At 47.6% G+C, this 25,118-nt stretch overlaps 1 protein-coding gene across 2 annotated transcripts in view; it reads right to left on the bottom strand.

Moving 5' to 3' along the window:
- Positions 1 to 5,722: 5,722 nt before the first annotated feature.
- ZBTB40 (zinc finger and BTB domain containing 40) overlaps positions 5,723 to 25,118 on the bottom strand; it is a 41,535-nt gene continuing 22,139 nt past the window's right edge. The window contains exons 7-17 of one of the 2 annotated variants that reach the window (XM_065880651.1): positions 24,773 to 24,974; positions 24,280 to 24,413; positions 21,922 to 22,090; positions 21,168 to 21,635; positions 20,198 to 20,404; positions 14,225 to 14,389; positions 11,435 to 11,649; positions 10,052 to 10,214; positions 9,263 to 9,349; positions 7,813 to 8,039; positions 5,723 to 6,011 (exon numbers count right to left, since the gene is read on the bottom strand). In XM_065880651.1, coding sequence (XP_065736723.1) covers positions 5,817 to 6,011; positions 7,813 to 8,039; positions 9,263 to 9,349; positions 10,052 to 10,214; positions 11,435 to 11,649; positions 14,225 to 14,389; positions 20,198 to 20,404; positions 21,168 to 21,635; positions 21,922 to 22,090; positions 24,280 to 24,413; positions 24,773 to 24,974 — 2,232 coding nt within the window. In that variant the 3' untranslated portion in view covers positions 5,723 to 5,816. The remainder of the gene's footprint in view (positions 6,012 to 7,812; positions 8,040 to 9,262; positions 9,350 to 10,051; positions 10,215 to 11,434; positions 11,650 to 14,224; positions 14,390 to 20,197; positions 20,405 to 21,167; positions 21,636 to 21,921; positions 22,091 to 24,279; positions 24,414 to 24,772; positions 24,975 to 25,118) is intronic. The other variant, XM_065880660.1, reaches the window with a different exon arrangement.

Here is a 25,118-nt window from a genome sequence, read left to right as displayed (position 1 = left end):
ATCCTCTCTTCTCAGTGAAAGCTTGATTCCTGGAGTGTTTCCCAACAAAGGTCTAGGACGAGTCCACATTGAGCCATAAGCTATTTCTCTTTTTTCACCCAAACATGCACCCGAGTACCAGCTCATGGAGGGGAAGGTAAACAATGAATCTGAAAGCTCCAGAGGCAAGGTAGGAAGGCCAGAAATCATCACAAACGTAGTGGTTCCATTTCCCTCGCTCTCACTGGATGTGCTCCCGCCTGACATCCAGTCTGTGTCTTTCCTCGGACATGACCCCTCAGCTGTGGCACCAAGGAGCTCTGAGAGTCTGGCTCCAACCCAGGAGGTCCTGTCCCCCCTCTTATCACCATCCACCCTGGCCTGGGACAGAGGCTCTGGATTATTATATATAATGCAGCCCAGAGAGCTCCATCTGACCTTGGTCTGGGGCTCCCCTAGCCTCCACCCCAGGCCCTCTATCTTAGGATACATCAGGCATCCTCCTTTCCTGCCCTTCTCTGCCCTCTTCCCTCAGGTTCTTTCGAAGTGTTAGAAACACTAACACACACCATCTACAAAGCATCTATACTGTTAGCCATTTTACAAATGTTGCCTGTCCTCCTCACTGTCATCATTAGGGATGACTATCCCAAGGTCACAGTCTGTTTAGGGGGGGGGCTGGGAAGCTCCCCAGCCCGTGCACTTTGCACCACGCTGCTCTGCCTCTTGCAGCCGGCCCCCTGGCCCAGGCTTAAGGTAACTACACCACCAGGGAATCGCTCGGCCCATTTCCTACCTTTGCTCAATCACTCCTGACCCACAGCAGCACTTCACCTCTGTACACACACACTTTCATGGCCGGAGCCCAGCTGCCTGGGACACTCAGGATTATTGCTCCAGATGCGACACTCCAGCCCCTCTCCAAAGACATCACTTAGGCAGAAAGGCATACTTCCTAAAGGCCCTGTGGGATCTGGGCAAGGGTTAGGACTGTCCCAGGAGAAGTGAGCAGTCGCCCCCAGCCCTGCCTCAGGGCGGACCTGAGCCTAGGGGCTGCAGTATATGACGCCCCGCCCCTGGCCTTACCTGCAGGACTCTTACTGCAGAAATTATGCACATCCTATCCGTGTGTCTGCCTCTCTTGTCTCTTTGTTGGCTGTCAGCAACACGACATTTTCAGCTGTTCACCATGAAAAGTTTCTGCTTATTTTTACAGTTATCTGCTGAGCACTTTGTGCTTTGGGGGCAGTTGAGATTCAAGAGATAAACGAAAAGTGCTGTTATAAAGATCCCTAAGGATGCAGACAGAGAGAGGAAGATGAGAGACACGTAAAGGTATAGGAATGAACAAGGCACGTAAAGGTGCAGGAATGAACAATCTTCCCAGTGCTAGAAAGTGTAGGGAATGGCTGACCTGTATGTGAAGGACTCTATTAATTACAACTAAAATTTTCAACACCAAATTTCAAACACCAAACATTAAATCTAGGCTTTTGACTAGTACTACAATTCTGTGGGGTAAATACAATAATTTCCTCCATTTGTGAACGGGAGCTGGAAGGAGGGAGCTCAGAGAGGACAAGTATCTCACCAAGGTCACACAGTCATAAAGTGGCACAGCTGGGATGTACCCAGGTTGGACACCAAAGCCTGTCTCTGAAACCCTGCACCACACTTGCTCCCTGGGAACGAGGGTTTAGAAAAATGAGACTCCACACGGCAGGAGAGTTTTCTGTCCTTCCCAGGCCATGCTAACAAGGCCTGCAGGTACACAATAGCCCCTAGGAAACCAGGCCTATCAAGCCTGGTCCCATCTGACAGCTGCCCAGAACCAAAGAGAAAACAGGTTTATAGCATCACAGTCCATTTGAAACTCATGCAGCATAATTTTTTTCAAAGTACATATTTTATTTACATAGAGTAGTGCAAGGTGAACACGGACAATGGTTTGTAATCCAATTTAAACAGCCATCGTGTGCTGGCTGACCTGGCCTGACATGTGCACCCTGTCCTGACCGTGGGTGGTAGCAGGTGTGACTGGCCTTTGTAAGGGAAATGATGCAACATTTCCATGATTTGGAAGCAATCTAAATTAGCTGATGGGATAATTTTTTTTTTTTTTTTCCAACAATGTAATCCCCGAAGCACAGCAACTTCTCCCTTCCTTACAGGCCAAGTCATAGGTGTAGCAAGTTTCTGAGTTCTGGCTGTGCTTCTGAGCTTTTGGCCCAAGTCCTACCAGCCCCAAGGTTTTCCATGGCAACAAAATTCTCCCCTCAACCCCTAATTTTTCTTTCACTCCCACTTTCTCCCTACTTCCCAAGTATCCCTGCAATACACTAGGCCAAGTGGAGCAGGGCAGGGGCTGCTGAAGTCTTCCTTTGGGAGGACTGATTAAAGCATCCCAGGATTTTCTCCACCACTGTCCAACTTCCTAGTCCCAACTGAATAGAAATATTGCTTGTCCCCTAGGACCATGCTAGGTAAGGCTGGCAGCTCCTCCAACCCTTAGTCAATTCTTAGATCTCAGGCACGTGAGAGTTAAATCCCCCACCCCATATTATTAATAAGTAATCAGCCTTTGGTGACTGCAGCATCACCTAGGGTAGAGAAACTCTTTGGGCCCATCTCATCTTTCTCCTCGATTTACACCATGAGCAGAGAACAGGGCCCTTGTCTCCCCATTTACCCCTGTTTGACTGGATCTATTTCACCCTCAGTCCGTGACTCTCAGGGCTCTTCCCTGGGGGATGAAGCTGAAATACATTCCATGGCTGGTGGGAGGGGAGAGTCAGACAGCTTCCTCAGAGAGGACATGAATGACCAGGGAACCTGGCATTCACACTGTAGACTGTGGCACTTGCTGGACTCAGGCTTTATAAAATAAACAAGTCTCTGCCCCTTTGCTGCCCCTCAGGCTCTGCTCACACACTTGCACAGTCCCATCTTCCCAGAGCGATCCTCGCTCTTGAGCCATCTATTTGCTGTCTGTCTCACTCATCAGGGATGGGCAAATGCCGTTCCGTAAGTGATCCCCACGGAATCAGACTCCAGCTTGGAATCTGTCTGCCCTTTCCTCCTCACCAGGTGTTTCATAAGCTCTGGAGGCAGAGAAGAGTTGGGGTCTTACTGAATAAATATGCGTTCCAAGAAGTCCACAGACTCCTCTACACCACTGCCAGTGCCCCCAGGGTTCAGCCCTGAGGCCACAAGGGCAGCACCACGGCAACAAGGCAGAGACCACCACTGCCACATGAGAGCAAGTGATGTGGACAAGGGGACCCTGGTGACATGTCCTCCATGGCAGCAATGCAGAAGGTCTCTTGGGCAGAAGTGGGAGAAAAGAATAAAATGGCCAAGTAGGGCTAGAAATAGTCTTCCTACAATAAAATCCAGGCTTGGGCGTCTCTAGGGAGCAGCGCTGTAAAAGCGCTGTTGGCGCAGCAGCTTGCCGAGGCCCACTCGGAGCAGAGACGAAATTCGGGGCGGACCTTTCGCTCATGTTGACCAGAACCAGCACAGGCCTCGTGCTCCTGCTGGCTGTGCCACAGGGTGAGCGTGCAGCCGGCAGCATATCCCACTGCTCTGTCTGCTCTTGGCAAAGCGAGTTGTGAGTCTGGTGATTCTGAAGAAAACGAGTGTCCTGCCACGATCTGGGTCTCCACCAGCAACCTGAGGAAGGGTGCCTCAGTACTTGAAAGGATCTGGAAGTTGGGTTTAAAGCTTATAGCTTTCTTTATTCAGAAGACTTTTTAAAAAGAAAAATCACTTTCCCCTACAGGTCCTCAGCAATTAATTTTTAAATTTATTTTGTTTTTTTGGCTGGAAGAAGTTTTGATAACGCTGCGGCCACCCACGCACTCTTATCTGCCGGCCTTGGCCTCCATGCCCTGAAGCAGGGCTGCTCCACTCTTTCAATGGGTTTGATCTGGTGCCAAGGGGAGATTCGGTGCCATCTCATCACTTGCTGATCAACAGCAATCCCGGTCTGACAGCTCACAGAACTGAAAACCCTTAAGAAGACGGAGACAGCCTTGGCAGAAGCAGTGAGGGCCTCACAGGGAGGCAAAGTCTTAAAGGTTTGAGCACCATCTTCTGGTCAGTTATTAGCCTCTGGAAACTTCATTTACTTCAGAATGGGACGATCCCTGAGCCGACTAGCTCAAGTGATTTGCACATAAAATGAGCACACAACTGGAGGCGGGGTGAGCTGGCCCAGCTGCCTGCACAGAGCAGGATGGATGCCAGCAGACACACTGGCAGTGTTAAGGTCCCACCTTCTGCCCTTCCAGCAACGTGTGATGGCGACAGAAGTAGCGACCATGACCCAGATCGACCCCTCCCCTGCTGGTACCTGGTGATGTGAAATGTGCTTAGAAAGAAGGGGTGGCCTTGTCTTCTGCCAGCCTGTATTTTGAGGGTGAGTGATCAAACTGGGCAGTACCTTCCACAGGGGGTCAACCACACAAGGTGGCAGGGAGCCGTGCTGGGTGTGTAAACACTGCCCTAGCAGACTTCAACCTTCTGCCATCAGGGAAAGGAAGATAAATGCTAGTCATTCCTTCCATCTAATTGCACTTCATAATGGATTCCATAAACCATTAATTATCAGATTATATTTTAGGAATTGAAGATGAAAAAGCTTTGTAAAATTCAGACTCCAAAGGATCACTGACCTGCGGTCACAGTGGCAGCTGGAAAGAGCTCAGGGGCCACCACGGGTGCTACTCCACCTGGCGCTGGTTCACTGCTACGTTACATGTATCACGTGCTCCTCAGGGAGGGGACGAGGCTTCCAGGTTGGGTAGAAGCTTTAGGCTTTGATTAGGGAAAGGGGATTGAGGACACCACAGAAAAGCTATGGGAACCAGCCTCAGGTGCAGAATACCATGAAGAGTTTCCTGGTAAGGCAGAGACAGTTTGCAGCTAGATGGCCTCACACTGAACACTCCCAGAAGAAACACTCCAAAGGCTTTGTTTTGGGAATGGCTGACTATACTGACAAGGTGGGACTCAGCATGGAAATGAAGCCTTCCTGTGTCAGCATGCTGCTACCTGTCCTACTGCCACCATGTGAGGAGGCTGGAAGGATGACAGACGTGAGGGAGGTGCTGAGTGTGCTCAAGGCTGGGAACCCCCAGATGGTCTGATGGTGCTTTTCTCTCTCTTTTTTTTTTTTTGCGGTACGTGGGCCTCTCACTGTTGTGGCCTCTCCCGTTGCGGAGCACAGGCTCTGGACGCGCAGGCTCAGCGGCCATGGCTCACGGGCCCAGCCGCTCCACGGCATGTGGGATCTTCCCGGACCGGGGCACGAACCCGTGTCCCCTGTATCGGCAGGCGGACTCTCAACCACTGCGCCACCAGGGAAGCCCCCTATTTTCCCTCATTTTTAAATGGCCAGAAGGCACTGGCAGCACCTGCAGCCCCACTCTGTGGGGCCACTGTCCTGCACTGAGCTGCTGCTCTGCATGCTGAGGGCTGCCAGCACATCACACCGCTCTGGTTACTCTGGTCACCAGCTCTTATTCCACTGCTCTTTCAGGCTCTATTTCAGAAGCTATACTCCACTTGGGGATGGACAGTGTCAGAGAGGCCACAGCAGCAGGCCTGTGAGGAACAGGCCTGCCTGCTACGGAGGGCGGTCACGTTGGTGTTGATGACTCAGACTTGGTTTTATGAGAACCGTGATGCTTCTGTCCGTTTCCCAAGTGAGACCACTTAGGTTGGTGCTAAGCTAAGATGCTCAATACTCAGGACATCAAGGGAGGAAGGGCAAAAGGCAAGTGTGGAGCATTCTCTCTATTGCAAACGTAGGACCCTCCACGATGAGCAGCCACTCACTTGGCCTCCCCACAGATTAGGGTCACGGTACCGTCTAGCAAGTCCTCCACGGTCACTGCCACAAGCTCAGAGCTGGTCTGGGATGTCTGCGAATCTGGCAATGTCACAAACACCTGTGAACCAGCAAGCTGGGTCTCCTCCAAAGTGATCACCTGCTCCGTCTGGGCCACCGGCTCTGGGGTTTGGATCACCTGAAAGGGAAAGACCGTGAGGCTGCTCTGGGCAGTGTCCACAGTTGGCTCCCCAGAACTTACATGGTTTTCATCTCACGCTGTAATGATGATATTTATGTTTTCACCAGAGGAGAGCAGTTACATGTGCTTAATGGGAAGAGGCAAGTCTAACACACCAGTGATGCAAAAGAGAAGGCAGGCAAACAAGTAACTCTGTGCCAAATTGCTGTGATTTAGCTCCGTACGCCACCTCAGGGTGCCTGGAACTCTGATTACACACCAGTGAACGCGGGCTCAGTTTCTCACACTGGGTTTTCCTGTCTTGAGGATTACACAGCAGAAGTGCGTGCCGTGTGAAAGGAATGCTACTGAATCAGTGGTTCGTGTCATGCTTGAACCATGGAAATGGGAGTGGTTTACCAGAAGCCTCGGGTTGTCAAAGGTGGCATGTCTGTACCTTGATCAGGCTAAGAGCCTTACTTGGAGGCTACGTGGCTACAGAGCTAATGGCTATAGGAAGAAGAACAGGTAGACAAAACGTGGCTTCTGGCAGCTCCCTCACGCAGCTCACCAGGCTGGAGGGCACTGGCTTCTCTCCTCCACAGGCCACACACACCCCTTCCAAATCTGCAGCATCTGTTAAAGATGACTTTCCCATCTCAGGAAGAACTAGTCTGGTTAAGTACACTCAGTTCTTGCCTGAACCTCCGAGTTGATGTTTCTGAGCCATGGAGCTCGGAACAGCTGGATGTTTTCAATACAGAGCGCCCGCAGAGGGCACAGCAACCCTGGATCTCGAGAGCTGCCGAGAGCAGAAAGTGCTTTCCACTAGACCTGAGTGGGCAGAAATGGAGATGCCAAGCTCAGCCATGTCTCTGCTGTAGGAGTGAAGAGACCAGTTGTGATGTTCAATAAAAAATCATCTAGGACAGCAGTTTTCAAACTGTTTTTCTTTCTTTTTCTTTTAGCAATGGAATCTTTTTTCACCCCAAAGGACATCTTACCCAGAATCCTAATATATAAAAAAGATAATAGCAGCGCTGTTCTCATTGAAATGGCAGCAGGATTGGCACCCAGAGGCCTGGCCGCCTGACTTGCCCTCTGCTCCCCACAGAGGCCTGTAAGAACACGGCTATAAGGGGCTGCTCTAAGGGACAGGACGGGGGGCGGCCCAGCCAGCTCACAGTTCCTCTCCCGTCCATTCACAAATTACTGTCAATCAACAGAATGGAGTTTCTTTTCCCTTCCTGCCCACCCTTTCTGGAGAAGACGGGAAGGCAGTAATAGAACTAGAGACACAAAGAGGGGCTGGAGCAAGCACAGCCTTGAAATATCAGAAGAGGGGGGCTTTACACCCTGGTAAAGGTGAGAAGCCCAGACGTTCAAATGTGCCCTGTGCCCAGCCCAGAGGAGTTACCAAAGCATTTCAGCTGAAGGTGGTCTCAACAAAGAGCTCATCTACCCTCCTCCAAGTTTCCTGCAACTCTCACCACATCCCATGGTGTTCTGCAGAAGGTGAGGGAGTGTGTGAATTGGGAGGAGAGGCCAATGTCATTCTGCTTTTGAAAATTCTTGTTCCAGCTTCCCTCTACTCAGGGGCCGTCTCACATGTAGTCACCAGGAGGCTAGAATTTTCTGTTCTGTTTGGTAAGAGGTCCAGAGAGACTCTTCTGCAAGATCCTCTTGGTCATGAATGCATCACTCACGGGGCCCTCTGAGAGCCCCGGGGAGAAAGGCTAGGTGTCGTGATGGGACTGCCTCCAGAGAAGCCTCAGGGACCCCGTGTCAGCACCCTCATATCTGATGGCCCCAGAATCACCTGCACCATCTGTGAGGCGGCCACTTGGCTTTCAGTGCCCGTCACCTTTGGGTGTTCAGACTCCAAGTGACAGTCCAGCTGGGCCTGGGAGGTGAAGAGCTCCCCGCAGAGCTCACAGGGGAAGGTGCTCTCCGACTGCTTGAAGTGCTCAGTGGTGACGTGGTGCTGCAGCGCCCCGGGGAAGCGGAAAGTGGCTGCACAGTACAGACACCGGAACGGCTGTGACCCTGGAGGAGGGGGACAGAGGGAGTGACTGAGGGAAACGAGAGGAGGGAGGGGAGAGCAAGGTGCAAGGGGGGGCGAGGAGCACAGGCAGGTCCAGAGGCAGCTCTTCAGCTCCTGTGGGGCCTGGAGCGTGTACAATTTGGGGAGCCCTCTCTAGGAAGACTGATACAAAATTACACATACAGGATTAGGGGCAGATCTTTGGAAGGGTCCCACCAAGTGCTAGGCTCCAAGGCACAGCTTCATTAGCATCACATGCAGGCTGAATCTGCCTCTGCCAAAGTCCGTTATTCATTCAACTGGAATGATGCTGACAATGTTTATTTCGTCAATTCTAAGAAGCACCTTTTAACGTCTCTGAAATGGGATCGATGGCATCTCACTACTGTTACAGGCCACGGAGGTGGGTGTAATTGTCAACAAGTGCACTTGCACAGACATCTAAAGGGGCAGCATCAAGACTTGCAGAATGCATGTCCACAGTCTGAAAGAAAAGCCCTAAGACAGGAGCAGTGCATGTTTTAAACTCACAGGAAACAAATGGTTCAGAGGGAGGAGGTAAGGGTTGGATGTTCAGCTACACTCCCAAAGCAGGAATCAGAAGACTAGCTTTGCTAATGCTCGAGAGACCAAAACCACCTTACCGTGCTCTCCATCACCAATGCTCTTGACGGTGGAGGGCAACACCACGTGGAATAACACTCACGCCAACAATCTGAACTGAGAGCTACTCTGGGAAGCTGAATTCTTACGTTGATCAACTTATTTCTTACGTTTCCTTTTTTTATGTACGCATACAAGAGTGCATAAAATCTACATCAAATTAAGTCCAAAGCAGCACTTAGGATAACCTGCAAACTCTAAGTGATAAGAAAGCACAGTTTAACTGGAAGCAGTTTTTCTTTCTTAATGGTTCATTAAAAATGGTGCCTCTTATAGAACTGGCATTTTAGATTTGATAAGGTACAGCAGGAACAATGATAATCATGGGTAACGCCTACGAGATGCTTACTGGTGCCAGGCCTTAAGTGTTTTCTGTGTACTAACGTATTCAACTCTCACGGTTCCCCTATGAAGTAGGTACTGCAAGCGTCCCGGTTTTGTAGGTGAAGAAACTGAGGCACAAGTTAGTTGCTACTTAGCCTGGGTCGCGCAGCTGTAGGTGGTGGAGACGAGGCCCGTCCTGGGCAATGCAGCTCAGGGGCATCTTGGAAGGGGCGCTGACCTGAATGCTGGCACTTGATGTGAACCTGCAGCAAAGCTGGCGTGGGGAAGAGCTCCTTGCACTGGCCACATTCATGGAACTTCATATCTGAGAAGCACGCGAGCAAAGAGGTGGTGGGAAAGAACAAAAGGAGATTCTCTGAGCCTGGGGAGTAACAGGGCTGGGGGGGTGGGTGACGGCTCACACTTAGCGAGCGTCTACGAAGTGCCAGGAACCTGATACCTATGCTACATTAGTGCAATCTGTGGTAAAGAGCACCAGATCTGGATCCAAGTGCCCGGATGCAAAGAGGGTTGTTGTGAGAATTAAAGGAGAAACACACGTGGGCGCTGAGCACAGGGCCGTGCACTCAGGAGACACTTCATAACTGCGAGCTGTTGTGATCATCCCCCAGTTTAACTGTAACACAGGTATGAATAATTGACTTTCTGAAGAAAAGGAAACAGGTTCAGAAAGAGAAGTCACTTGCCAAGGTCACACAGCTAGAGTTAGGATTCCCACCCTGGCCTGTGTGCCACCCTTCCCATGTGCCACGACCAGTCACCACCGAGGCTGGTAGGAGTCACACTGCTCTAGGTCTCCAGTTGCAAGAACTACTGCTACTCAAGCTAGTGTTACTGACGGACTGACGTGGCACCTGCCGGTGTGCTGGGGAGGAAGGGGTGTCACTGCAGCACACCACACTCTAGCACTAGAAGTAGGGATTTAGGGCTGGAACCCAGGATGCTACGTCACCAAGCGCCTTCCACTCCTCAGCCCCCACTCCCAGTCCAGGGCACCCCAGTTCACCTGCGTGCTCTGCTTTGATGTGCTTCTTGTGTTCAATGGTGTTGGGAAAGGTTTTGTCACAGGAGCTGCACTGGAGTGACGAGAACTTGGAAGACCGATGGTTCTGAGCAGCAAACACGTCAGGGTGGTGGGTCCGATTGTGGTACCACAAACCAGACAATTGCTAAAAGGAATGTGGCAGATGTTAGGTCTTGGATGTTCTAGCAAGCTGGAGAGTTCACAAAGCCTCATGAGAGAAAGGCGCTCCCAGGGAAGTTTATGGACCTGGAGTCACACTCTTACCCACCACAGTAAGTGCTGACATGCGAGGGGACGCTGGTGCTCATGGGAACAAGGCACCTGTGTATTCACTGAGGTCACCACAGGGCAGGGCCGCGGCCTTCAGAAACCCATTCCTCACAAGCTTAGGAGGGAGGTGTTAGGCTCTTTCCAGTGACGTGGAAGCTGAGGCACAGAGGGGTGACTTGCCCAAGGTCACATGATCAGTAAACAGGAGGACCAGGATTCACACCCTGGCCTTCTGAATGGAGAATCTGCGCTTCACCACCGAGCTGTCTTGCTGCCTGTCAGAGGCCCAGGGCGCAGCAGGGAAACCTGCTGGAGAGGGGCAGGTGCCATCCCTACTCTGTAAGCCAGTGCCCCCTTCTTCCCGGGTTCCAGAGCAGCGCTGCGACACTCTCTGTACAATTCCATGGTTTCCTAGAGACCAAGCCCAGGTTTTACCCAGCTCTGTAACCCTAACGTCACAGCACAAGGCTTGGAACAAAGTTAGCTCTCAATTTCTGTTGAGCTGAAATTAGCTGCTGGGTTTCTCTCTCTGTACCCAAATGCTATAGATGCCAGCGAGGGCCATTCTTTTCTCTGTGGTCTTAGAGTTTCTCAAAGAAGTGGTTTCTTTTCAGATCTGTATGGGGTTTCCCTTCAATTACATAGCAAACTCTAAGGTAAAAAAGCAGAGCTCTTCCCCAGGAGTTAAAAAAATCCTCCACAAAACACCAATAATTGTGCTAAACAAGATAATTCCAGGTAGTGTTACACACCCCAGTGTCATTCTCACATCCCTCAACACATGGGATCAATAGGTTCTAAAGAATGTAAATATCCAGGGAAAATGCAGGATTCAGTTCAGGACAAGGCTGAAATCTAAGAGAAGAAGTGCAAGAACTCTTGGCTCCAATTAAAGCTTCCCCACTGACCCCACTCTGACCAGGTCACCACAGAGGATCTGAATAACCTATCGGCTGCATTCTTCATGAGAACCGGCCAAATGGTCATATCCTGGAGACAAGAGGTGTTCTGCAAGCCACAAACATGGGGGCCAAGGGAGACCAAAGGGAGAGTGGATGAGGGCCCGGGAAAGGTGCCTGCAGAAGCTGAGCTCACCTGGTAGGCCTTGTTGCAGATCCCACAGCTGAAGGGCTTCCCTCCGACGTGGGTCACCATGTGCCGCTCCAGCATCGAAGGGGCGCTGAAGATCTTCCCACACGTGGGGCAGGGGTGGTACTCCTTGGAGTGCACCTCGTGGATATGCTTTCGGTGATCCTGCAGAGTGGGGAAGCTCATCCTGCATTTCTTGCAGTCATATGGATCTTCTATGTCTGGTTCCATGAGGGGAGGGAGGGAGACACCACAGGCAACAATCAGTGACAAGTGGTTTTCTGTGTGCAGCTCCAGAAGCCAGACTGTTTAGAGGTCATGCAGGGTGACAGACTCGAAGGACCAGAAATCACTGCATCCATCACCTAACTACCTCCTACTTTCATCCTGGGAGGTGGGGTTCCTCTGAGGCTTCTGGATTAACCACCTCTGAGCATGAGTTTACCTCAATTCCTCATCTTACAAGTTAAATTCCATCTTACTACTTTCCAGGGAGTATCACCTTTGCTCTTCCCCTGCCTACAGTGGGTGTTTTGGGGTTTTCTAATTCTCTGTAGAGATTCCCCACATACTCCCCAAAGCATCACGATTTCCTTTTTGGTCAGTAGTACAATGCAGAGGATGAATGCTTCCTTGATCCCCACTTTAGATTCAACAACAAAAACATTTTCATAAGTAATGTTTATTAAGTGACATGCGTGTTTTAAGTGCCTACATATATTAAATCACTTAAAACTTCCAATAACCCTATGTGTAGGTTCTACTACCAGTCCTATTTTATAGATTAGGAAAATCAAGGTTTAGAGAGTGCCCAACGGCACAAGTGTGATATTGCTGGGCTGGGTAACAATCCCAGCTTTCACTCCCAAGGTCATGCTCTGAGCTGCATGCTGAATTGGACAAGGCAACTCCTCAGTGGGACCTCAAAAACAAGAACTAGCACTGATGAAGAATACATTTGCCATCCCTGTGGCAGGAAAGTTCAGTCTTTTTCTGAAGGTAACAGAAAGTAAAACGTTTGAATAATAAAATCCTTTGCCCACAGAAAGGCCCAGCCCATCAGCCAATCTTATGTGTGTGCTGATCCAGGCTAATTCAGGGATTCTGACACGCAGCAGCACTCGGCATCATTAACTAGTATCCCTGCGGACGTGAGCTCTTGAGATCTCAGTTTCACACTATCTTTTAAGATACTCGGAAGGAATTCTCCGTAAGCAATGATGTGATCCTATGAAACAGACAAGGAACAGTCAGTGAGAGAGGGGCCTGGATGCTGGGCCTGCTTTGGGTGATCCGCTCCAAGTCATGGCAAAGTTTTTCGGGTCTTCTCTATTCTGAAAATTGATAATGTCTTCTCCTTTCCTGACTTCATGTGATGCTACTGGGAAAAGGAGACTAAAGCAGAATGTCATTTAAAGAGATTGAGAGGACTTCAAAGTTGTGGCACTGGATCCAAGCCAAATCCCACTCACCTGGAAGTCTACTGCAACTGGATTTGCTGGACAACCTTGTAAACTCCTCGGGGGGAGTGGGGGGCAGCACTTTATGTTTTCCTGTATTGCCCAGTGCCCAGCCACATGCTGGGCACACACAAGCTCTGGCGAAGTGCCTTGTTGGCTGGCTGACAACAGACTTGAATGTGTTGACAGAAAGCACATGTTTGTGAGATACTGTATTTGCCAACAGTTAGAAACTGGTGTGTGGGGAACAAAGGTAGGGAGGGGAAAAGGGAAGAAGGGTATGCAAGGTGCATGGCATGAAAAAAAAAAGGCAGGCTCTTATGGTGACAGATGGCACTGGAGAAGGCTGCTCTTGTCACCAATACTCTCTAGCATTTATTGAGCATTTTCTATGTGGCAGGTATGGAGCTTCATGCTTTATGTGTGATATCTCTTTTATTCTCACAACAGCCCAATGTGGTAGTGTTACTATTTTCTCTACCTTACAGAAGGGGCATAAGAGGCTTAAAAAGGTAAAGAAATTTGTCTAAGGCCTAAAAGAAGTAAATGGCAGAGTACTCAAGATTCAAGCCCAGGCCCGTGTGATTTCAGAGCCCAAGCTCTTAACCACCCTGCTGGGCTGTGCTGATCACATGACTGCTACAACAAGAGCAGCTGAAGATGATGTGACGTGACCAGCGGATGCCTCCTTGGCGATTTCCTGATGATGTGATGAGGAGTCATAAAATCTCCTCTTCCTCCCCTGTGTGTGTTGAATGGAAGTGTGTTTTTGTCTGTATCCGTTCTAGTAGAAGGGGACAAAGATGGGGGCAGACCCTACTAACTGGGTAAATACAAGGCATTTGGAAGAGAATGCTGGGCAGAAGGCTTTTAAGGGAACATGACTAGGGACCACTCACAGTGGTACACATTAACTCAGAAAGCGTCCAGGCTGCTCCTATGGGGAAAGGCAGGTTACGACCATAAGATGAGAGTGGGAGTAGGAAAACGAAGCTCAGCGGACAAATGGAAATATTCTGGTGCTCTGCGAGCCTGTCTGTTATAAAGACTCTTTCCTTCAAACATAATGGGCCTCTGTCAGCCAAAAAGAGCCAGGTGGGCTAAAACGGAAGACAAGGAAACAGCCTGGACAGAGAATCACACAATGACACGTTAAAATGGGATTCTTCTTGAAATAGGAATGAGGGACTCTGGCTTTTGCAAGAGAATAGGAGAGGGGAAGGCACTGAACGGGGCCCAGCTCTAGTGGAGTAATGACTTCTGTTATGACTGCTGTGTGCCTTCCCAGCGCCAGGCCTGGTGCTGAGTGCCTAATATCCACAATCTCAGTACATACTGTGAAAGGTGTGCAGGTGGATGGAGAGGCCATTGGCTTGCCGGAAGCCCTTGCCACAATCTCTGCAGACATATGGCTTGTCCCCGGTGTGGGTCCTCACGTGGCGGGACAGCTCAATGGACTGGGCAAACACAGCATCACAGTACTGGCATGCATACATTTTTCCTGGAAATAAACATGAGTTTATTAGAGGCAGCACTAAACATTTAGGGCATTCATAAAAACAAAATCACATTCTAAGGCACACAACAGGGAAATATAATCTGGGAGATGACAGTAAAACATGAGGCAATTTGTAATACACTGGGTGAGAGGTCTGAGCCATCCTATCAGATGGTACCTCACAAACACAGTTGACCACACAGGGAGGGTATCAGTGTCTCCCTACCCTGAGGGATAAGGACAGAGTTCTCATCACACAAGACTAGCCATCTGTTAATCTGGCCACTACAAGTACGTAAGAGCTCATTCCATTCCCAGGAAACAGATATATCCTTGAGCCCAGAAAGACGTGAGCCTGGATCCCTTGAAAAACATACAGGGCAGAAATGCAACTGCACATAAAAATGACAGACATGGACTCAGAAAAGAATGACAGCCTTCTGCCAGCGACTTGCTATAAAGATTCTCTTGGCTTCTCTATTTCCTCATGCACTAATGAAAATACAATGACCAGACTGCCAGAGAGCATTAGAAAATACCAGTAAAGAGCAAGTCTGGAAAATTGGCATTTGTAAAAAAATGCTAGACCAAATGTACCTTTAGTCTCCCTTATGGGCTAATAGAGAAATGGGAAAATCAATAAGGTGAGGGTCCAGACAGCCCAGATCCTAGGGGTGACTTCAACTAGGGCAATCCACCTCATTTTCATTTTTTATATGTTACACTTTGGAACAAGATTTTGTTAAGAAAAAAAGGGTTTCTTACCATTTCCTCTAAGATCAGAACAAGACAAGGGTGCCCACTCTCACCACTATTATTCAACATAGTTTTGAAAGTTTTAGCCATGGCAATCAGAGAAGAAAAAGAAATAAGGAATCCAAATTGGAAAAGAAGTAAAACTGTCACTGTTTGCAGATGACATGATACGATACATAGAGAATCCTGAAGATGCTACCAGAAAACTACTAGAGCTAATCAATGAACTTGGTAAAGGATACAAAATTAACGCACAGAATTCTCTTGCATTCCTATACACTAACAACGAAAAATCTGAAAGAGAAATTAAGGAAACACTCCCATTTACCATTGCAACAAAGAGAATAAAATACCTAGGAATAAACCTACCTAAGGAGACAAAAGACCTGTATTCAGAAAGCTATAAGACACTGATGAAAGAAATCAAAGATGATACAAACAGATGGAGAGATATACCATGTTCTTGGATGGGAAGAATCAACATTGTGAAAATGCCTATACTACCCAAAGCAATCTACAGATTCAGTGCAATCCCTATCAAACTACCAATGGCATTTTTCACAGAACTAGAACAAAAAAATCTTACAATTTGTATGGAAACACAAAAGACCCCGAATAGCCAAAGTAACCCTGAGAAAGAAAAACGGAGCTGGAGGAATCAGGCTCCCTGACTTCAGATTATACTACAAAGCTACAGTAATCAAGACAGTATGGTACTGGCACAGAAACAGAAATATAGCTCAATGGAACAGGACAGAAAGCCCAGAGATAAACCCACGCACATATGGTCACCTTATCTTTGATAAGGGAGGCAAGAATATACAAAGGAGAAAAGACAGCCTCTTCAGTAAGTGGTGCTGGGAAAACTGGACAGCAACATGTTAAAGAATGAAATTAGAACACCCCCTAATACCATATACAAAAATAAACTCAAAATGGATTAAAAACCTAAATGTAAGGCCAGACACTATGAAACTCTTAGAGGAAAACATAGGTAGAACACTCTATGACATAAATCACAGCAAGATCCTTTTTGACCCACCTTCTAGCGTAATGGAAATAAAAACAAAAATAAACAAATGGGACCTAATGAAACTTAAAAGCTTTTGCACGGCAAAGGAAACCACAAACAAGACGAAAAGACAACCCTCAGAATGGGAGAAAATATTTGCAAACGAAGCAACTGACAAAGGATTAATCTCCCAAATACACAAGCAGCTCATGCAGCTCAGTATCAAAAAAACAAACAACCCACTCCAAAAACTGGCAGAAGACCTAAATAGACATTTCTCCAAAGAAGATATACAGATTGCCAACGAACACATGCAAGGATGCTCAACATCACTAATCATTAAAGAAATGCAAATCAAAACCGCAACGAGGTATCACCTCACACCAGTCAGAATGGCCATCATCAAAACATCTACAAACAAAAAATGCTGGAGAGGGTGTGGAGAAAAGGAAACCCTCTTGCACTGTTGGTGGGAATGTAAATTGATACAGCCACTATGGAGAACAGTATGGAGGTTCCTTCAAAAACTAAAAACAGAACTACCATATGACCCAGCAATCCCACTATTGGGCATATACCCTGAGAAAACCATAGTTCAAAAAGAGTCATGTCCCACAGTGTTCATTGCAGCACTATTTACAATAGCCAGGACATAGAAGCAACCTAAGTGTCCATCAACAGACGAATGGATAAAGAAGATGTGGCACATATATACAATGGAATATTACTGAGCCATAAAAAGAAACAAAACTGAGTTATTTGTAGTGAGGTGGATGGACCTAGAGTCTGTCATACAGAGTGAAGTAAGTCAGAAGGAGAAAAAAAATACCATATGGTAACACATATATATGGAATCTAAAAAAAAATGGTTCTGATGAACCTAGGGGCAGGACAGGAATAAATACACAGACGTAGAGAATGGACTTGAGGACACCAGGGGGCTGGGAGGGGAAGCTGGGACGAAGTGAGAGAGTGGCAATGGACATATATACACTACCAGATGTAAAATAGCTAGCTAGTGGGAAGCAGCCACATAGCATAGGGAGATCAGCTCGGTGCTCTCTGACTACCTAGAGGGGTGGGAAAGGGAGGGTGGGAGGGAGAGAGACGCAAGAGGGAGGGGATATGGGGATATATGTATACGTAGAGCTGATTCGCGTTGTTATACAGCAGAAACTAACACAATATTGTAAAGCAATTATACTCTTAATTAAGATGTAAAAAATAAATAAATAAATAAAGTAACAGTACAGCAGGGAAAAAAAAAATAGAAAAATAGGGTTTCTTGAATCAAGAGTTGAAATTATTGAGAAGCCCAGGACTCAGCCTTTGGCCTTCTTCTCTGTCTCCACTTTCTAGATGATCTTATCTCAGAGCCTTACATTCTACCTGTACATTGCTAGCTCCCACATTCTCTCTAGCTCCCACATTTACTTCTCTATCTCCCAGCTGTCCCTAGAACTTCAGACTTATATCCACTGCCTATCAGCCTAGTTGTCCAGCTGGAGGTCCGAGTAGCTCAAATTTACCACCATGCCAAAATAGAGTTCCTGAGTCCACCGCCACCACCCCCGCAACCCACCCACCTATAAATACACACACACTCCAGTTTCTCCCGTTTCAGTAAATGGCAGCATCATTTACCTGGCTGCTCATGCTAAAACCCCCAAAGCCACCCTTAATTCCTCTCTTTCCCTCATATCCCACATCTAATCCATTATCAGTCCTGTCACTTCCACTTTCAACAACATATCCCCAAACTTGAACATTTTTTTACAACTCCTCCAACACAGCTTCGTAAGACCCATTCTGGATTTTTAACCTCCAAAGTGATGAGACAATACATTTGCGATGTTTTAAGCCACTGCTCCTGGTAATTTTTTACAGCAGCAATAGAAACGAACACACCTCACATAAAAACCAAAGTCCTTACCTTGGCTTAGAAGATCCTATAAGATCTGGCCTTTTGGTTTCTTTTTTTTTAAAATAAATTTATTTATTTTTATTTATTTTTGGGTCTTTGTTGCTGAGCGCGGGCTTCCTCTAGTTGCGGCGAGCGGGGGCTACTCTTCATTGTGGTGCACGGGCTTCTCATTGCGGTGGCATCTCTTGTTGCAGATGACTTCTCTTGTTGCAGAGCATGGGCTCTAGGCACGTGGGCTTCAGTAGTTGTGGCACGTGGGCTCAGTAGTTGTGACTTGCGGGCTCTAGAGCGCAAGCTCAGTAGTTGTGGCGCACGGGTTTAGTTGCCCCACAGCGTGTGGGATCTTCCTGGACCAGGGCTCGAAGCCATGTCCCCTGCATTGGCAGGCGGATTCTTAACCACTGTGCCAACAGGGAAGTCCCAAGTTCTGCCCTTTGGTGACCTCTCTGACCTTAGCTCTCAACACTTTTCCCTCACTTACTGTGCTTTAGCCCCTTCTACTTTTCTTCGGTCCCTCAAACAGGTAAGTCTCATTCGTTCCCACTTGGAGAGGGGGTGCTCTGCACTCGTGATGTTCTTCTCCTAGATCTTCCATTGGTTCTGTCTTTCACTGTGTTCAGGTTTCTATTCAAATCTCCTCTGCTCTCTCTGATGATACAAATATTAATAAATAGTTCCCAATCCCCACCCCTGCTGCTTATTCTGCTTTATTTTTCCTCATGCAGTGACTACTATCTGAATTTATATTACACTTATATATATGGCCTGTTTTACCCACTGGAATGTTAGCTCCGTGGGCTTGTGTATAGTTACACTATCCCTAGTGCCTGGAATAATGCTCAAGAAATTCATTCACTCAGTAACTGTTTATTGAGGACCTCCTATTGCTAAGTACTATTCTAAGTTCCACAGATACATCAGAGGGAAGGAAAAAAAAAGACTAAGAGCTTTACCCTCATGGAGCTTGTATTCTAACAGGGGGAGACTAACTATAAACAAAATAAATTAATACGTAGATGATGGATCCTATGATAAGTGAGAGGGAGAAAAAGAATGCAGGGGAACTGGGGCTGGGGCACTGAGACTTTACACAGGGTGGTCAGGAAAGGCCTAAAGGAGAACGTGAGGTTTGTGTAAAGACTTGAAGGCGGTGAGGAAGTGAAGCCTCGAGGTGTCTGAAGGGAAAGCATTCCAAGCAGAGGTCAGAGGTCAGAGGCCTGCAGGTCAGAGGCCTTGCAAGGAAGCTGCAACAGGTAGAACAGGGCAAGTGAGGGGGAGAGTGGTAAGAGATAAGGTTGGAGAGGTATCGGGGACTTGATCATGCGGGGCCTGGTAGGCTACCCTTCAGATTTTACACTGAATGTGGTGAAAAGCTTTTGCAGGGTTTTGAGCAGAGAAGTGACCTAACGTGGTTTAGCTTTAGAAGGATCACTTGGGCCTGTGTACTGAGAACACTGTCCAGAGAAAGGGTGAGAGGAGGAGACTAGTTAGGAGGCTACAACAACAATCTAGGCGAGATGATGGTGGCATTTGTACTCACACATAAATGCTCCAAATGATGTACAGAATCCTCCGAGAAGCCTTCCCTGACAACACACCGCCCCCCACTCCAACTGGACTAGAAACCCCTACTTCATTCTTCCGTACCTCCCTGTAATGGTATTATTCCATATCACACCTCTGATGGATGACCCTGACCCTGCACGGTAACTGTCTCTATACTAGAGACACGCTGGACCGTCAGCTCTGTGATCCCAGGTATTCCAGGTAAGTCACTTAGTGTCTGCCATTGCCCGATCCACAGCAGATGCTCAACCAAGGGTTTTCTTATGCTTGAACTCCACCTCAAAGCCCAAAGAATTCCTGGCTTTATGTAAATTCTATAACTAGAAAGTCATAATATTATGTCAACCAGCTTCTCTTCAGAAACTCTCACCAAAAGCATTTTACATGTCTTTGCACATATGTATTTCCCAGCAACTGTGCACCTAGAGAGTCCACGTCTGTTTCTGTTTTTGATCTCTTTGAGATATATATCACGCCTAATCCCAAATGGGTTTTTAGGCAGCTCACAGTGTTAAAGTTTGTAGGAAAAGTGAAGGAATTCTCCAAGCCTTACCTTCTGAGTGCTTCTTCTTGGTGTGGTAGGCCAGGGCAGAGGCCTGGGTGAAGGTCATGAGGCAGTGCTTGCACATGAACGGACGGTCCCCAGTGTGAAGGCGAAGGTGGTTCTTCAGGGTAGAATTGGCCGCAAACTTTGCCCCACACTCCTCACAGGAGAATGGCTTCTCGTCAAAATGCTCCGTCAGTTTGTGGTACTGCATGCCTAGGGAAGCCACACCAGGGGCCAGAGATGCTAGTGATCAATGTTATGAATTCAGCAGGAGGATACACCCGAACACTGTCTCAGGCCAGGCCTCGAGAGGAAGCACAGCGTGAGCCACAGGACGCCAGGCCATGCTGCTCATCAGCCCGCCACCCAGCGCTCCAAGCCACCTTGGTCCCTTCCTGCCTGGGTCAGGCATCAAGTGTTCTGGGTTTATCTTGTCTATCTCCTCTCTCTCTCTCTCTTAAATAGGACCCAGTCACCCAGAAAGAGTGAAACAAAACTCACTTTTCTGTTTCATTAGGTTTGGGGCAAGGGAAAACAATTCAAATTCTACATCCCCTGGTTTCTAGGACTCTTGTTTACTATCAAGAAACAAGTGATACATGGAAACCTAAGAGTCAGGTGTGAAACAGCTGACTGTTATTATTAATAGTTATTATTATTATTATGAATAATAATAGCCACAATTTACTGAGTACTAACTCTATTGAAGGCACTGTACTAGGTGCTCAGCTACATTATCTTAAATCTTCATAGCAATTCAAAAAAGTAGGTGGTATCAGGGTGCCTATTTAACAGGGGGAAATTAAAGCTCAGGGAGCTGATTCCAAAGCTCATGCTCTTCTCAAAACATTACCCTGCCTCTGCTCTATTTTCTAAGCCTTTCCACAGCCCTTACTGCATACTGGAGGCAAGGCCTGGAATCCAAACTACAATATCTGAATTATCATCCTCTATTACTTCGCCTTCTTGAATGTACCTGAGGCATGAGCAAATTCTCTGCCACAGAGGTCACACGTCACTGGAAGCCTCTTCTTCTTCTTCTTGGGGACGTCAGGCTCTCCACCTGTACCATGGGCCTCCAGCTGGTGTTTCTCCAGCTCTTTCTTAGAGTCCTTGGTCTCGTTACACTCCTTACACTGCACCTGTTTGCTCTTGGCCACCCGACAGCGCTTCATGTGCACCTTGAGGCGGCAGTAGAAATGGAAGCTCTTGTCGCAGGCCTTACAGACGAAGCTCTTCTTGGCAGGGTCTGGGGAGACAGCTGTATCTTTCTCTTGTTGTTCTGGCAAGGAACCAGTCTCTCCTTGACCGTTCTGTTTCCCAGGCTGGCAGTTTTCTTCAGCTGGCTCAGCTGCCTTTTCATCTGCTTTGTCCTTGGCTTCAAGGTGAAATTTATTACTCACCATCCACCTTTCCTTCTCTCCCTTTTCTTCAGTAAGGAAACCTGCACAGGAGAGAGATCTGATGGCTCTGGGAATTTCCTATGTTTCTACTTTGCTTTCTAACTTTCCTTCTTAGGGGAGAATGGAGACTACTTGGGACTGTCATCTTTACTCTCTGATAAACACAGATAGCATCATTTTACATCTATGTCTATGACTTTTCTAAGTATTTGAGAGCATATAAAATAAAGCAGCGATGGGTGAACTCCTAAATGAACTGCTGCCTCTTCTCTCCAATAAGGAAACAACCTGGGGGCCTAACAGGACCCCACCCACCCTGTTTCTTACCGGCATACGCCAACTCCTGCATGACAGGCTGCAGGCCTGGGAAAGATCTGTGGATGCTGCACAGGAGCTGACATATTTCAATGGCCGAGATGGTTTTTTCCATGGCTCTGCTCAGCAATGCTCTCAGGGAAGCTTCAGGGCTGGCTGTCTCAGAGGAAATGCTCAGAATCTAAATGAATACCATGAGACAAAGGTTTGCGGTTAATATCAGCAGATTTTCTCCATGGTTTTCAACGTAGAAAACAAAGCTAGTTTCAGGGAGGCATTGCTCCATCTGTAACAAGTATACATTTCGTGCCATAAATATAGTGGAGAGCCCTTTTTCTCCAAGAATAGGGAAATTAACAAAATTTTAACAAGGAGGCACATATGAAGACAAATGTGCATATATAAAGGTGCAAGCAAGGAAGCATTGAGGATTTTCTGTGAGAAGTATCTTCTCAGAAACCAGGAGTCTCCCAAAGAACTTTTCTAGAGCTTAGTATTATATGCTTGGAAAGCTATAGGACTTGGTTGTTGGCATTTCTGTCTTGATGATCAAGATAATTTTTCGTAATATGTAACTGTTTCAATGTTGGGAAGTAATTCTGCACGATCAGTGGCTTCACGTTTTTAGATACTTAGGTGTACCCTTTAAAACATCATTTTCTTTCATAAAGAAACTCAGGTTGTTTTTTTTTTTTTGTTGTTGTTTTTTTGCGGTACGCGGGCCTCTCACTGCTGTGGCCTCTCGCCTTGCGGAGCACAGGTTCTGGACGCACAGGCTCAGCGGCCATGGCTCACGGGCCCAGCCGCTCTGCGGCATGTGGGATCTTCCTGGACCGGGGCACGAACCCGTGTCCCCTGCATCGGCAGGCGGACTCTCAACCACTGCGCCACCAGGGAAGCCCGAAACTCAGGTTTTTTTTTTTTTTAAAACAGATTTTTCTTTTTTCTTTTTTTTTTTTTAGTTTATTAATTAATTAATTAATTTTTGCTGTGTCGTGTCTTCGTTTCTGTGTGAGGGCTTTCTCTAGTTGTGGCAAGCAGGGGCCACTCTTCATCGCGGTGCGCGGGCCTCTCACTATCGCGGCCTCTGTTGGAGCACAGGCTCCAGATGTGCAGGCTCAGTAGTTGTGGCTCACGGGCCTAGTTGCTCCGTGGCATGTGGGATCCTCCCAGACCAGGGCTCGAACCTGTGTCCCCTGCATTAGCAGGCAGATTCTCAACCACTGTGCCACCAGGGAAGCCCAAAACTCAGGTTTTTAAAGAAGGTTCAAATTGGGGCTTTAAAGAGGCCAAGAATATTATTTCAAAGCCATCCTCTCAGAATGTTAGAGCTATCAGCAGAAAAGAGTCAGTACACTGAGAAAATAAAGCTAAACCATCCACAGATGGCCAAATAGAATTTTCATTTTGGAAGATATTTTATTTCTGCTCTTTTCAAGTCTATCTAAATAAACCTGATGTCCCTGGAGGCAGGCTTGAGACTAATTAGTGAGGCTAAAACTGATCAACGGCAGAAGCCCCATCTCTGAAGTGCGAGGCATGCTGGAGAGAGTCTAGCAGATGAATCTCTCCTCTGAAGCCCCACATAAATGTGTGCCATCTTCTGCCCATCTGAGAGTCAGACCAAGGTGGGGCTGTCACCTGTGTAGACAGAGTTAGGACAGCCTTTCTACACACCTTCCATGGCTACGTGGATCAAAAAGCACGACAGGTGAATCTGTAATTTAACTTTAAGCTCCTTTATGATTCTTTCCCACTCAAGATGCACATGATCCTGGGATGAACATCCGTGAATTCCCCCTGCAATCCCCACCTGGTTTTTCTGGGATGCTGGCCACACTGTGAGAAGCCTTACAGAAAATGTGTTGGCACTATTTGTTATCCCATATGGGCAAAAGCTTTGTTCTTTCTATGTTTATTTTGGCTCTTTCTAGAAGCCAGAATAGAGCATGTAATAAGACCAATTTTACTTTTCTTCCTCTGAAAAAAGTTGCTTCTTACAACATGTGAGAGACCAGTATCATGGTTCCCTTTGAGTTTTCCTAGGTTTAAACAAATGGAATAAATCTGGGTTTGAGTCACTTGAACCTGAGTTCCAGTCCTGGCTGCTTCTATGACTAGCTGGTACATCCTAGAAACATCATTGACCCCTCAGAACACGAGCTCCCTTATCTGTAAAATGTGGGTGGCATCACCTGTCATCCAGAGTTGGGAAGATTATAAGAGCAAAAGCATGACAAGTGTTGCTTAGCCTGGGCCTGCCCACAGCAGGTGCTCCAAGGAGCTGGTTCCTCCCTTAGGAGTGAAGACAGTCCCGGGCATCAATGCTGTAAAACTCCCCCAAACACTGTGTTGTTATCCCCACCACACCTCTTTCACAGTCTCTGCCAGGCGCTCTTCCTCTGACGCCAAGCACTTGAGTTCAGCCCTTTGCTGGATGGCCTCTAGGATCAACCTGTGATGCCTCAGGATGGTTTCGAAGGCAGCACTTTCTGGGGTCATCACTGAACAAAGAGGGATTGAAAACTCATTAGTAAAACTATGAGCACCATTTTTCCCTTTCATCTTTTCTCAACTCAGTTCTTCATAATGAGAATATACTTCATCTATCTCCCACCTGGAGTTGGGAGTGAAGAAGATGGCAAACATCACTGTAATCTGAGTATAATTAATATAAGCTTAGAAGAATTGCTGCACATTTTACTTTGAAAGGTTTACAAACTCCCATGTCCTTGAACAAAATTGCCAGTCCTTACTTCTACTGGTCAGGATGTGGAAGACTACCGTAAGAGAGCTGTTTCCTGCAAAGACTGACCATAATCTCTGGTGGGGGCAAAGCCAGCACAGAGGCCAGGCAACCTACCTGCCCGGAAGTAAGCGTCTGCGCCAGGCTCCCTTCGTATTTCCTCCGTGAGCAGGTTCAATGGGCAGGCCTTTGTCTCCTGAGCCACCAGCAGCAGTTGCCAAATGGCTGCTGCAGAGAGAGTCTGCTCTTCTAGAACTGCTGACATCAGAGAACTGAAACCACCTGAACCAGAGTCACGTTTCACAAGCTTCTCCATGACCTTCAAGATGCGGCACAAACATACACATAAGGGACTTTCTAGCCACTGGCCCAGCTGCAGAGCTGCAAGTCTGAGCACTGGGTCGTAGTGAACATATTTCTGGGGAGGAGTTTTTCAACATCCTTCACTTCTTTCAACCTGAGA

Source organism: Phocoena phocoena, chromosome 1, assembly GCF_963924675.1.
Source record: "Phocoena phocoena chromosome 1, mPhoPho1.1, whole genome shotgun sequence".
Lineage (NCBI taxonomy): Eukaryota > Metazoa > Chordata > Mammalia > Artiodactyla > Phocoenidae > Phocoena > Phocoena phocoena.
The sequence above is the reverse complement of the archived record's forward strand: the minus strand, read 5'-3'. Positions and strand labels throughout refer to the sequence as shown.